Genomic DNA, 14,799 nt, shown 5'->3' with positions numbered 1-14,799 from the left:
TGGAAGGCAGGAGCCAGATCTCACTGAGCTTTGCAACTGGAGCCAGGGCTCCAGAGTACTGCTCAACAAAGGTTTGCTAGGGCAACAGTAGCTGGGGATTTAGCGACCAGACCCCAGCAAGCAGATTCTCAGGGATGAAAGTGGTCCTAGAAGCCTCTAAAGCCCTGGTTGCTCAGTAGAATCTAGTTTCAAGAGGAGCCCAGCATTTCAAGTGGCTCTGAAGACAGAGGAGATTTGGAGAGTGCTCTTTGCATTGTGGCTTCCAGGCCTGAAGGAGAGTGAGCTGGAGGTCGCTCTCTGTTCTCACCTCTTATGCCATGTCAGGTTCTTTCGTCCCAGGCAGGCTTGAGTCCTGGGGGAGCCCCGCCTCATGGCCCAGGCTGCAGTGCTGATCTCCGTGCCTTGTGGTGAGGATTGCAGCTCAGAGAGCTAAAGGGCAGTAAACCACCTTGGTTTTGGCTTTGTGCTTAAGTTGCAGGCTCTTCTGGTTATCCTTTGTGAAGGAGGCTCTTACCCTGGCTGGAAAGAGGGAGCAGCCCCTGCCTCCCATCTACAATGGGATAGTAAAGGAATGTGGCTGTTTCTCAAGTGGAACAGTCACAGTTAATTTTGGGGGTGGGAGCATCCAGGCTTTCCACTGGTGAGTGCCTGCCAGTTTTACAAGCTCTCCTACACTGAATGCTCCTCTGGTTTATTGACTCTTGGCAGTTGATAGCGATAGTTGCTCAGAATCAAAGGATGAAAAGACGGTTTCTGGATACAGTGAGGGAGGAAGGGTTAAAAAACAAGGGACTCCAACTCCCAGTTACGAGATGTCCCATATGGCCATGCGCAATGGCTCACTCCTGTGATCCCAGCACTTTAGAAGGCCAAGGTGAGAGGATTGCTTGGGCCCAGGGAGTTCGAGACCAGCCCGGGCAACATGGAGAAATCCTGTCTATACAAAAAATACAAAAATTAGCCGGGTTTGGTGGCCCATGCCTGTAGTCCCAGGTACTCAAGAGGAAGATCACTTGAGCCCAGGAGGCGAAGATTGCAGTGAGCCAAGATCGTACCACTGCACTCCAGCCCGGGCAACAGAGCAAGACCCTGTCTAAAAATAGATAAATAGGGACTTGCCATAGGCACATGACTTTTTTTAAGAGACAAAGTCTTGTTCTGGGAATGGTAGCTCATGTCTATAATCCCAGCACTTTGGGAGGCCAAGGTGGGCAGTTCGCTTGAATTGTTGAGTTCAGTACCAGCCTGGACAAGCTTGCAAAACCCTATCTCTACAAAAAATACAAAAATTAGCCAGGCGTATTGCTGTGGGCCTATAGTTGCAGCTATTTGGGAGGCTGAGGTGGGAGGATGGATTGAGCCCAGGAGGCAGAGGTTATAGTGAGCCAAGATCATGCTGCTGCACTCTAGCCTGGGTGATAGTCATACCTTGTCTTGAAAAAGAGAGAGGCTGGGCATAGTGGCCCATGTCTGTAATCCCAGCACTTTGGGAGCCTGGGGCGGGCGGGTGGATTACTTGAGGCCAGGAGTTCAAGACTAGCCTGGCCAAGGTGGTGAAACCCCATCTTACTAAAAATACAAAAATGATCTGGACGTGGTGGCACGCACCTGTAATCCCAGCTACTTGGGAGGCTCAGGCAGGAGAATCACGTGAACACAGGAAGCGGAGGTTGCAGTGAGCCGAGATCGCACCACTGCACTCCAGCCTGGGTGACAGAGCAAGACTCCATCTCAAAAAAAAAAAAAAAAGGCTGGGTGCGGTGGCTCAGACCTATAATCCCAGCACTTTGGGAGGCCAAGGTGGGCAGATCACAAGGCCAGGAGATTGAGACCATCCTGGCCAACATGGTGAAACCTCGTCTCTACTAAAAATATAAAAAAATCAGCTGAGTGTGGTGGCGGGCGCCTGTAATCCCAGCTACTCGGGAGGCTGAGGCAGGAGAGTCACTTGAACCCGGGAAGCAGAGGTTGCGGTGAGCCGAGATCGCGCCACTGCACTCCAACCTGGGCAACAGATGAGACTCTATCTCAAAAAAAAAAAAAAAAAAAAAAAAAGGAGACAAGAGTCTTATTCTGTCACCCAAGCTGGAGTGCAGTGGCACGATCATAGCTCACTGTTTTCTCCACCTCCTGGACTGAAACAATTATCCTGCCTTAGCCTCCCGAGTAGCTGAGACTACAGACCCATGGCACCATGCCTGGCTAATTTTTGAATTTGGAGAGAGAGGGTCTCACTATGTTGCCCAGGCTTGTCTCGACTTCCCAGGCGCAAGTCGTCTTCCCACCTTGGCCTCCCAAAGTGCTGGGATTAAGGCACGAGCAACAGTGCTCAGCCCCATGTGGCTTTTTTTTTTGAGACAGAGTCACTCTGTCGCCCAGGCTGGAGTGCAGTGGTGCAATCTCTGCTCACTGCAACCTCCACCTCCCAGGCTCAAGCAGTTCTCATGCCTCAGCCTCTGAGTAGCTGGGATTACAGGTGCACGCCACCATGCTCGGCAAATTTTTGTATTTTTAGTGGAGATGGGGGTTTTGCCATGTTGCTTAGGCTGGTCTCGAACTCCTGACCTCAAGTGATCCACTAGCCTCGGCCTCTCAAAGTGCTGGGATTACATGGTGGGGGCCACCATGCTTGGCCCCCATGTGGCTTTTTATCTAAATCCTACCCTATCTCTTCCCAGCCTTTCTGTTTGAAATCAGTGCTTTGTATTTCCTCAGTTTACAAAATCCCTTACTGTCTGCCACAAATAGGATTGAGGAAACAGTCCTTCTGTCACATTGCAAAGCCCTAGAAAAATGAAGGGACTAGAAAAATGAAGCTGTTTGATCCTGCTCTGGTTCTCGGTCTACCAGTGAGTGAAGGGCCAGAGGGCCCAGGCAAGCTTGAGCCCAGGATCCAGTGGGCCCACTGAAGTCAGGGCCCACTTTTGGGGGGCTGGGAAAAGGAAGGGTTGCTGTGGGACCACTGGGATGGGCCTTTAAACAGCACTCCACCATTGGCCTGAATCAAACATTGTCGTTCCCATTGTCCGGAGCACCTTTCCTGAGTCTTCATACCTTCTGCCTCCTAGCTTATGGAGGAGGAGCCAGGGGCTTATCTTTTGGGGGAAATGAGAGCACGATTAGGCATCAAGAAGGGTTGATGAGAAACTGGTAAGGGCGACTGTCAAGAACAGCAGAGTGCTGAAATGGTGACAAAAGCTCTGGGCTCCGGCCCCAGCTCTGTACTGAGAAGCTGTGAGATTTTGGGCAAGTCTCATAACCTCTGAATGCCAATTTCTCAATGGAAAACAGGGAGACTACCTACCCTATAGGTCTGTGTTTGGAGAAAACAAAGTGTAAGCGCTGGACATACAGTAGCATCAGAAATGTTGAATCTGTTGGCCAGAGCTCATGTGTAAGGCAAACATTTCTTGGCCATTCCTGAGTAGCATGGTCTTGCAGGGATATATGCGTAAGTGCTGTGAGAGTACAGAGGAAGCTTTGCCCTTCCCTAGAGGTTAATGGCTACCAACATGAGAAGGTCACGGAGTTCCTTAATGAGAAAGAGCCTAGCCTAGAGTAGGGGATGAATGAGAAGTTGTTCTGAGAACCAGAGGCAAGGCTGCAGCCAGCACATAGACAGGGGTCGTTGGTCTGGAAGGGGAGTCTCCTCCAGATGAGAGACAGCCAGCTTGCCCCGTGCTCACCATGTGCCCACATAGTGGGGGCTTAGCAGGAGGAGGGTGTGAGGAATCCCAGGCCTTTGGAATTCCTTGAGAAAGCAGTGTTGTTTTGAAGGTAAGGCAGGGGATTGGTGACTGGAAACTTGGAGGTGAGTGAGAACCTAGGGATGAACTTTCAGAAGCAGGGCTGGAAGGAACTTAAAAGGGACATTTGGATTGTTTCTAGCTTTTGGGCAAAATCTAGGATTAAACATGATTTTTTCATTGATAGAATGCTCTATCAGTGATAAAGGCTCTTAATCTAGAAAACATAAACCTCTAGGGGGCTTTACAGAGTCCCCGAACTCCCTGAAATTATGCTCAAGATATTTTGTGTCTAAGTGGAATGTGCATGTTTCCAAGGTTAAGCACTGCTTTTTTAGGAAGTAGGAGGTCCATCCGCCACTGTCAGCTTGCTGGTTTCTGCTTACCTTCCTCCCCACTTCGTTCTTGAGGGGGTGGTTTGCTGGTCTTTGGCAGGGCCGCCACTCTGGGTCAGCACATCTGAGTCACACATATTCCTCCCCAGCCCTATTGGAGGCTTTGTTAAAGTCATCTGCCCCTACCCAGGTCCCACCTGCTACAGGTGAGCTAGGGTTTTATGACAGCCATGGCTGCAGTGAGTCTCCAGTGAGTCTCCTCGACCTCTCGCCAGCTGTTACCCAGCAAAGCACCTTGGGGAGGGTGGGGCTGCCCACTTCCGGGGAGGGAGGGAGGAGGAGGGGAGAAGGAAGTTGATCTAAACCCGCCTCTTTCTCCCTCTGTCTCCCTTCCTGCCCTATTCCCCTCCTGCCCCTTCCCTCCCACCTTGCTTCTGGTGTACTGTCCTGGAATTGCGCGCACTTCCTGGCCACCAGGCTCTGACCCTTGAGAAGCCAGCGGGGCTTTGTCCCTGTTGCTCTCCTTGCCAAACCCAGTCTCTCTGCTAGTGGTGGTTTCGGTTGCGACACCGTCCAGGTTCCCAGGCAGGAACCGCTCGGCCTGGCTGCTTAGCTACTTTTCACTGAGGAGGTGGTGGAAGGTGTCGCCTGCTCCGGCTGAGTAAGGGTGGCTGGCTGAGCCGGCAGCCCCCGCCCTGGGCCTGGCTCTTCTCGGCCTCTGTACTTTGCCCTCGCTGCCTGACAGGTTCTGCTGTGGGCTCTGCTGAATGGAAGTCGCTGGTAGTCCTTTTCCCTTTCTCCAGTCGGGTATGTTGTCCCCCTTTTTACTCTAGGATTGCCTCCTCCTCTTTCTTCCCTCTCACCTCAAACATAGGATCTTTAGAGAGTTGCTAAGGGGCGCCCTGCCTGAGTCCAGCATAGTAATATTCATGGGAAGGGTGTCCAGATGTGGAAGAGGCATTGACTAGGAAAGGAAGAGGGGGCACATACCAGAAGAGTCTCCCTTGAGAACAAGCGGCTTGACAAGTGGGCAAGGAGGGGCTGGTGGGAGGCAGAGGCCCGAGGCCTCAGAGAGGATGCTCCCATGCTACAGTGAGGGGGAGCCTAGGATCTGGGGCCGTCGCCCAGGGCTGGTGCCCAAGGGACACTTTTCTCCCCCGACTCTATAGTGCCTGGCTTACTCTGCTTCTGGCCAGGGGATATCAACCCTCCTGGTTTGGCCCCTTCTCAGCCCTCGGGAAGCCAAAGGACACTTGAGGCCAGCCCTGAATGCAGAGCCCCAAAGCATGAGCTTCTCCACAGGGCAACTGTTGGTAGGAGCCTCCAGCATTAGGGCAGGGGCCCTGCCTACCTGAGTCAGCGCCAGGCCTCTCGGGGTGGAGGCTGTCTTCCGGGCAAGCCTGACAACACACCTAGGCCGAGTCTGAGATCCCAGGCGGAAGGGGCCTGACAGGCCCAGTGGATGCAAAACTATCTTTTTATTTTCTCCTCCGTGTCCTGCCTTCTGTCTTCCTCTCAGTAGCAGACCCCAAAGCTGTTTCAGCCCTACTTCTGAATCAGGCCTGCTTAGTAACTGCTTGGTTTGCCTTTTGGTTCTAAATAACTGCCTTGCAGGGTGACCCCTTATTCTTTCTAAAGGCTACTTGAGACCATAGGGGCTAGTCTTGACAGACCTCCTCCATCCTTTAGGGCCCGTCTGGAGTATGATATAGGCCAGAGCTTTGGGAGTGCCTGGTGTGCCACATCTTACTATAAGCAGGGAGGATGGTGGTAGAGGGGAGAGCGTGGTTTTGCCAGGTCCTATTGAGCTGGCCCAGCAGGGCAGCTAATCCTCAGCCTGCCATCCTGTTGGTGAGACCCAGGGCTAAGCTGAATGGTGCAGCCAGAACCAAAAAAGAGAAACTCTCTCTCCGTATTAGCCACTGCATACTCTTACCTCTTTATCCTTCAGGGAAGAAGCTAGGTGAGGAAGTTGCCTCACTTGGGGCCTTGGCCCAAGAAGCATTTCTGTTGGAGACTCTCTCCTCTCTTTTCCCTTTTTCTTTTCTCTGCTTCCTCCCAACAGCTTGCCTCCTTACCCTGGCTCACATCCCTGCTGTGGGAAACATCTTACAGCATAGAAGAGGGGGTGCAGGGGTAAGTAAGGGAAGGATTGAGCACTTGGAGTCCTGTGAGTTGGATGGTTCAGTCCTGAAAAGGGGGTTGGTGACTTTGGAGCAGGGGATCAAAGAGCAAGCACCAGTGCTTGTTGCTTCTCTGGCTCCTGAACAAGCAGAACCTCCTCTATTTCACTGTCCTGGATACCCAGCATGGGACCAGCCCTTCACAGCCACCCTGTCTTGAGTTCCTGACTTTCCTTCTTCCCTCTTTTGAAGGCTAGAGGTGCTGGTGTCGGCTAGCAACAGGTTGAGGGAGTGTGGCATTTCACCAGGTCTTGAGGAGAGCGGGCACTCAACCTGGCCCCTTCTGCAGAAAGGCCCGTAGCATCTCTTGTCAGCCTTCAGCTGAGCTGTAGCTGAGTTAGCGGGCTCAACTTCGATTTGGAAGGTTGTTTTGACAGTGAGACTTCTGGATTGGCAGACAGTAGTATTTGGGGACATAATGGTTGCTCTTATTGAACATTGGATAAGGCATTTTACATGTGTTCTTTCATCTACCTGTGTAAAGTAGAGAATGTTTATTGCCACTTTACAGATGAGGAAATTAAAGCTTGTAGGTGGGGGAGCCAGGGCTTGAACCTGGTTCTGTTGGACTGCAGAGTTCCTCGGGATCCTGCCTGGCACGGATGTCTGGCAATATTGGCCACTGGTTGTTTTTTGGGTAGTTGTCTTCCCCTTTTGTAATAGTCTCACCTCCTTCTTGGTAATGTTGATGTTACACTTGTTTTGTTTTGGGGTTTTTTGTGTTTGTGTGTGTGTGTGTTTTCCTTTTTGTGAATGGGGGTCTCGCTATATTGCCTTTTTAAATATATTCTTTTTTTTTTTTTTCCTTTTTGTGAACAGCAGGTCTTGAACTCTTGGGCTCAAGCTATCCTCCTGCCTCTGCCTCTCTAAGTGCTGCCTGTAAAGGCATGAGCCACTGTGCCTGGCTTGATGATGTTGATGATAATAATAAAGTTAATATGTGCTGAGTAGGTGGCAGATTTAGGATTTGAAACCTGGCAGTTTATCTCCGACATCTACAGTCTTAACCAGAAAGGAAGAGAATGAATGGTAGAATCTTGCTTGTGGTTGTTAAGCTCCTTGAGGCCCAGTGTGCAGCAGGGCCAGGCAGGGAACGCTGACCTGCTGTGCCATACAGACCAGCCCCTCGGTTCACCAAGAGGGATGGGCAGAGCAGAGCTCGGGATGGGCAGAGCAGAGCTTAAGATGGGCATGGGATGCCCAGATTTGGTCTCAGTTGGCAAAAGGCTCAAGTCTGCGGGTAGATGCTAAATCCCTGGTCTGGATTTTGAGAACTTAGAGACTGTCACACATCCTGCTGCCTTGGGCTTATATCCTCGGAGAAACAGGGAGTGACAACCAACTTAGAAGGTGAACTAGAGGTTGCCAAGGAAACTTTCCCACCCATCTTCCTCTCGTAGGAGTTGGGGCAGAAGGAAGGTTTTTTCCTATTCATTGCCCCTTAGGCAGACTGGGTAGGGTTGGAGGCAGTCTAGCAGCACTGAAAGGGAGGATGGGGCTGAGAAAAAGGTAGCCTGAGGAGACCAGGCTTTCAGTACCCTGCTGGACAGGGCTAGGGTACCCTTCAGGAGACTGGCCCAATCAGGTGCCAGCAGGGCCTAGAAATGCCCTTGTCTCCAAGGAGTGTGAACCCTAGAGTTCCTTTGGAAGGGAAAAAAGCAGGTATTTAAAAATCCACTTGTCTTGCAGACACAGTTTGAGGACCAACCAGGCTTAGGTGAGCTACAGGGTGCGTGGAGAACAGAGCGCCAGAGAGCTCTGTGGGCTGGAATGAGCAGACAGTAAGAGCTGGGGGGCTTCATGGAGATGCAAAGGTTGATGAGGAAGAGAGAAGGAAGTTAAAAGGGCCTCTTCTGGGATGTGAGGAGCCTCCCCCTTCAAACATCTACCAAATGCATGGGATCTTCCTCCTCCAAGGTCCAACCTCATGTGTTTCTGGGATCTGGTCAAACAGCTCACCAAAAGACAGCCTGCAGCTACTATGCAAAGGCCCTATGTGGGCACAATGAAGAAGGGGAAATGTCAGAATCAGGATACTGTACTTAACTTGCTGCTGTCGTTTCTGCCTGAAAAACATCTGGTTGAGCTAGCAAGCTTCTTGTCTAGGAATGCTGGACAGTTCCTTGGGTAGTAGCAAGTCATTCTTTTTCTCTGTGGTTTTTGAGTGCTTCACTTACAGCCAGCAGGGGCCATGAAAGGAAGAACTTTCACTCACACTCCTCTGGTCACCCTGCTGCCCTCCAAACTGTTTCCTTGAAGTTTCCAAGGTAGCTCTGGATGGTTCTGGGATGAGGCTCTGGCCTCATATGCTTTGTTGCAGTATGCTGGAGCGATCGCTCCAGATGTTCTTTGTGAGATGTAAACCAGGGCTCTAATCAGGAGTTAGACCAGATTCTGCATTTTTTTTTTTTTTTTTGGAGACAGGGTCTTGCTCTATCACCCAGGCTGGAGTACAATGGCATGATCATGGCTCACTGCAGCCTTGAACTCCTCCCGGGTTCAAGCGATCCTCCCGCCTCATCCTCCAGAGCAGCTGGGACTATAGGTGGTGCCACCACACCCAGCTGATTTCTTAATTTTTTTTTTTTTTTTTTTTTTGAGACGGAGTTTCACTCTTGTTGCCCAGGCTGGAGTGCAGTGGTGCGATCTCAGCTCACTGTAACCTCCTCCTCCTGGGTTCAAGCAATTCTCCTGCCTCAGCCTCCCTAGTAGCTGGGATTACAGGCACCTGTAATCCACCACGCCCAGCTAATTTTTTGTATTTTTAGTAGAGACAAGGTTTTACTATGTTGGCCAGGCTGGTCTCGAACTCCTGACCTCAAGCAATCCACCCGCCTCAACCTCCCAAGATTTCTTAATTTCTTAATTTTTTGTAGAGACAGAGTCTCCTTATGTTGCCCAGGCTGGTCTCGAGCCCCTGGCCTCAAGTGATCCTCCTGCCTCAGCCTCCTAAAGTGCTGGGATTATAGGCATGAGCCACCTTGCCTGGCCCAGACTCTGAACAGTTTTAGTGAGAGGTAATTCACATACCATAAGTTTATCCATTTGAAATTTAAATGAGTGGCTTTTATTAAATTCACAGTTGTGTATCCATCACCACAATCAATTTTAGAACATTTTCATTACCCCAAAAAGAAACCCCATACTCCTTAGTTTTCACCCTTAAATTTCCCCCATCCTTCTCAGCAACCACTAACCTATTTTCTGTCTCTATAGATTTGCCTGTTCTGGGCATTTCATATAAATGGAATCATACAATATGTGGTTCTTTATGACCAGCTTTGTTTACTCAACATCGTTTTCAAGTTTCTTCTGTGTTGTAGCATATATTCTTTTTTACTGCCAACCAATATTCCCCAGAAAGGATATACTACGTTTGTTTATCCGTTCTTCCAGCTGATGGGCATTTGAATTGTTTACACTTTTTGACTATTATGGATTATGGTGCTGTGAACCTTGGTTACAGGCTTTTTGTGGATTTGTTTTCATTTCTCTTTTGTATATACTGAGGAGTGGAGTTGCTGGCTCACATAGTCTGTGTTTAGCACTTTGAGGAATGTACACGTCTTCACATAGATGTATGTTTTTTGTCTAGACCATACCCTTTTTGTACAGGTTGAACATCCGTAATCCAAAAGCCAAAATGCTCCAAAATCTAAACTTTTTGAGTACCAGCATGATGCTACAAGTGGAAAATTCTACGCGTAACCCCATATGACAGGTTATAATCAAAATTCAATCACTTTATTTCATGCACAAAATTATTTTAAAATGTCATGAAATTACCTTCAGGCCATGTATATAATATACACATGAAAAATAAATGTTTAGACTTGGGTCCCATCCCTGAGATACCTGATTATATATATGCAAATATTCCAAAATCCAAAACAATTTAAAATCTGCCACGTTTCTGGTCCTAAGCATTTTGGATAAAGGATATTCAACCTGTATTATGTTTATATGCCTGTTCAGTGTTGGTCGTTGTAGCTTCTGCTTCCTCATCCCCTCATTTGAGCCGGGAGGCAGAGCAGGGCAGACTGCTGCCTTGCTCAGACCTAATCGTTCAGTTCTTTCATTGTACAAGTATTCATTGAGCAGCAAACATAAGCCAGTCTCTCTAAGTGCTGGGATGTATCAGTGAATAAAGAATATATGCCTGCTTTCATGTGCTTCCATTTTTACTGGGGGAGACGGCAAATAAATGTAAAGTGATAAATAACAAAGGTTCAGTGGGGCATTGGTAGTTCAGTGGCAGAAATTTCATCTCCCACGCAGGAGACTCAGGTTTGACTTCTGGCCATGCAGTCCTTCCATGCAGGAAGGGCTACTACATTTCTACCCAACAAAATTATTATGGCCGGGCGCAGTGGCTCATGCCTGTAATTCCAGCACTTTGGGAGGCCAAGGTGGGCGGATCACCTGAGATCGAGAGTCTGAGACCAGCCTGACCAACATGGAGAAACCCCATCTCTACTAAAAATACAAAATTAGCCAGGTGTGGTGGCGCATGCCTGTAATCCCAGCTACTCGGGAGGCTGAGGTGGGAGAATTGCTTGAACCTGGGAGGTGGAGGTTGCGGTGAGCTGAGATCGCACCATTGCACTCCGGCCTGGGCAACAAGAGTAAAGTTCTGTCTCAAAAAAATAAATAAATAAAAAATAAAGGTTCACGTAAGTTTTGGGTGGCGATGAGGGCGTTGAAGCAGTTATGACCATGTTGCTACCGTGACTTTGAGATGCAATCTTCTCGCAGTGTGCACAGGCAGCATGGAGGGAGGTGGAGTACCGGCTCTCCCTCCTGAACCAGACGAGCTGTTGTGTTGCCAGTGGAGGTTCAGGGAGCCAGTGATGGGACAGCTCAGCTCCTGAGCTTTGCCACCCACAGGACCTGGGCACTGGACCTTATGATATGCTCCCTTGGAGTGAAGACTGGCTGTCATCTCAGTCCCCTCTCCTTTCTTCTGCTGCCATATGATTCTTCACATGCCTACCAGCCCCCTGGAGTCTGCCCCTGCACCCTCATCCCTTATGTATTTTGCAGAGAGCGTTTAGAGGACTGGAAGTGTAGCATGTAATGGTATCTCTGTTTCCACCCCGCAGCCCACCTTGGGACACCTTGACTCCAAGCCCAGCAGTAAGTCCAACATGATTCGGGGCCGCAACTCAGCCACCTCTGCTGATGAGCAGCCCCACATTGGAAACTACCGGCTCCTCAAGACCATTGGCAAGGGTAACTTTGCCAAGGTGAAGTTGGCCCGACACATCCTGACTGGGAAAGAGGTGAGCACTGGGACTGGGGACATGGCAGCACCTCCCAGCCCTGTTGACACTCCAGCAGGTGGTGATGGGACTACTACTGCAGCCAACCTCTTGTTTATCCGGCAGAAATGAGACCTGAGATATAGGGGTGCAAAAAGCTGTGGGATGAAAAGGAGTAGGAAATATAAAGGAGGAAGTAGATTAGAATCCTGGGTTTCGCCTGGTCAGAGAAGTGATTTGGGGCCTTTTTGTCTCATCCTCAGGTAGCTGTGAAGATCATTGACAAGACTCAACTGAACTCCTCCAGCCTCCAGAAAGTAAGCACATGGCACCTCCTGTCCTTTTCTTTTTTTTTTTTGAGTCAGAGCCTCACTCTTGCCGCCCAGGCTGGAGTGCAATGGTGTGATTTCGGCTCACTGCAACCTCCGCCTTTTGGTTTCAAGTGATTCTCCCGCCTCAGCCTCCCGAGTAGCTGGGATTATAGGCGCCCGCCACCACGCCTGGCTAAGTTTTGTATTTTTAGTAGAGATGAGGTTTCACCATGTTAGCCAGGCTGGTCTCGAACTCCTGACCTCAAGTGATCCGCTCTCCTCGGCCTCCCACAGTGCTAGGATTATAGGCGTGAACCACTGCCCCCAGCCCTCCTGTCCCTTTCTAAATCTCTCTTCTGGGGTCAATGATCTACTGACCCCATTTAGACCTTCTCTTGAATTCCTAGTTTAAATTTTCTGGCCATTTCACTCACCATCCCCCAACCATTCCCTCCCATGGCTCTGCTACCTTCGGGGCTTTAGTTGGATCCTCTGTGGTGACTCCTTCTGAGTGGGCTTCCTGGCCATAGGCACTGGCTCTTGTCAAGTCTTTCTGTTCATTCCCAGCCACTTGGCCTACCTGTCTGACCTACTTCCTGCATCTTGTTATCTTCTGGCTTGTGGCCAGCCCTATGCAAAAACACATGTTTGTAGCCACTACTAGAAACACATGCAGCTACTTCAAGATCTGGAATGATCCAGGGGAGTGGCTTTAGAAATACAAGAATAAGAGGAAGCAGGGAACCTGCTGCTGGGTTCTGTGCCAGCTACCTTTTAGAGAATGAGCTCCAGCTCAAATTTTCTGAACAAAACCTAGTTCTGTTCATCTTGTGGCAAATCAGATATTTTCTCCGTAAGCGTATCGTGGCAGTTGAGTTAGGAGAAGGCATGATTCGTGCTAACAGAGTCAGATACAGTGATACTGGGAACCTTAGGAGTAGGGGCTAAGGATTGTTGTTGAGGGCGATGCTCATGGAGTTAGAGTGGATGAGTTGTTCCCCTGACATGCAAATAGCCAGAACCAAGGTGTTTCCTATTTATTGTTACCCCTGGGATCCCTTCAAGGGTTCTTCAGTTCAGTAGAAACATTGTTGTCATCACCAGGGTGTCCCTGCTTGAAGCTTTCCAGGAGGAAGGGAAAAAGGGCTGCTCATGACATCCTGGCTCCAACCCCACAGAAGAAGAAGTCAGCGTGGGGTGGGCCATTTGGCCTTGGGAGCAGTCTAGCCTGCCATCGTAATAATCGCCAGTCCAGCAAGCCATCTTATTCCCGACCTTGTTTTTCTCCCTAATTCTTCTTGGTTTTCTCCCTAATTCTTCCTGACTCTATGGAAGGCACCAACACCAGACAAATAGAGCCATTTTCAAAACCTTTTGAGACTCTTTGTTACTAAAGCCAGTCTGATTCTGGCCAAAAATGTGATCTCAGCGATGATCCCTGAAAAATGAACATTGAAGAAGCTAGCCCCCTCAGGGGTCTAGACGAGCCCAGAAAACCCCAAGTTCTCCCAGAAGAATGTCACTTCCATGCCAGGTGAGCAGCCTCAGGGGAAGAAGCCCTGGCAGCTGCCTCTGGCCCCATTTCAGTGCTGCTTCCCATTACTGCCCCAGAGGGTGGTATCCAGGCTTTTTGCCTCTTCATCCAAAATATCTGTTGGACCAGGGAAAAAAGAAAAACCTAGGCCCTAATAAAGGGTAAAGTCAGCATTGGGTTCCTGAGGATTGGAAAGCCTTTTTCTTCTTTTCCTTTCTAGCTCAGGAAAGCTCTGGGGCATCATTAAAGGGGAAACAAATGTATTCACTTTATTCCATAAACCATATCTTGAATTAGGGCTTCCCCTACCCCCAACAAAAACAACAACAAAAACTAGTTCTGTTTTTTATGCAAGTGATGAGGCCTGAAATTACAAAAAGCCCCACCTCCAGTTCTCTGGCCCCCGCAGAGGGGAAGGAGTTCATTTCTGTCATCTTTCTTTATGGAAATACATGGTTTGGAGCCCCTGGTTTTGTTTCACAAAGAGAGCGTGAGTGTGTGGAGGTGGATTTGATTAAAATTGGCATCAGCTATATATAGGAGTGGCTTCTTCTGTCACCACCCTAGAGGCCCAGGAAGGAAAGGCCTATCCCCTAGAACAGAGCCCTCTGACTACTGTAAATCAGAAAATGATGGGGTCCCCCTCTGGTGCTCTACCACCCCTTTACACAGACCAAGCTCGGGTGTGTGCTGTCAACTGAACCAAGGCAGCAGCTCGGGTTCTGAATATTCACACACACGGGCTCACACTCCCTCCAGTAGAGGCACCCAGCCAAAACCCGCCTGCTGTTTTGGGGCTGGATTTGGTAGACGCAGCAGAGGGCATGGCTGGCTCATCCTGATGCCATCCCGGGTAGCACGTCCCCACAGCCAGCCCTCCTCCAGCTTCCCCAACTTCCCAGCCACGGGGAAGGCCGTGCATGAGCTAGACAACCACCCTATTTTCTTTTCCCTGCCCGGTTTTGGTTTTTTGGGAAAAAATAATCCTGGCAGGGACTGTGTTTGGCGAGACCTGAGGGGAGCAAGTTGAGCAAGCATGACCCCTGGTATTTTATCTTCCAGCTATTCCGCGAAGTAAGAATAATGAAGGTTTTGAATCATCCCAACATAGGTGAGCACAAGTTGTTATTTCTTTCTTCTTCCCCAACAGCAAGGCACTGCTTTCCAGCATGTCATCTTCTCCCCGAGGCGTACTGCCTTCTGGAGTCTGCAGTCTTCAAGGATGCCCCTGGGGAAGCTCAGCTCAAAATCCGTCTCCCCTTCTGGCACACTGCGCTGTCCTTAGCAGTTTGGCTGGCATGAGAGGAACTTGTTCTTGGGAGTGGGGGATCATGAAAGGAGGGGAGACTTTTGTTCCTAGGATGCTCCTGGACATGTTGGAGAGCAGTATGCGGCCCCTGTTGCTTCTTGACTTAAGGCTTGGCCTTTT

At 49.7% G+C, this 14,799-nt stretch overlaps 1 protein-coding gene across 14 annotated transcripts in view; it reads left to right on the top strand.

Moving 5' to 3' along the window:
- The window catches only part of MARK2 (microtubule affinity regulating kinase 2), a 71,460-nt gene that overhangs the window by 44,267 nt on the left and 12,394 nt on the right, over positions 1–14,799 (top strand). For all 14 annotated transcript variants that reach the window (XM_054441260.2, XM_054441258.2, XM_063670851.1 and 11 more), the window contains 3 exons: positions 11,367–11,546; positions 11,789–11,842; positions 14,433–14,481. In XM_054441260.2, coding sequence (XP_054297235.1) covers positions 11,367–11,546; positions 11,789–11,842; positions 14,433–14,481 — 283 coding nt within the window. Of the gene's footprint in view, positions 1–11,366; positions 11,547–11,788; positions 11,843–14,432; positions 14,482–14,799 lie in introns of those variants that run through there.

The sequence above is a fragment of the Pongo pygmaeus genome, chromosome 9 (assembly GCF_028885625.2).
Source record: "Pongo pygmaeus isolate AG05252 chromosome 9, NHGRI_mPonPyg2-v2.0_pri, whole genome shotgun sequence".
NCBI lineage: Eukaryota > Metazoa > Chordata > Mammalia > Primates > Hominidae > Pongo > Pongo pygmaeus.
Note: the sequence above shows the minus strand (reverse complement) of the source record. Positions and strands in the feature narration are given on the sequence as shown.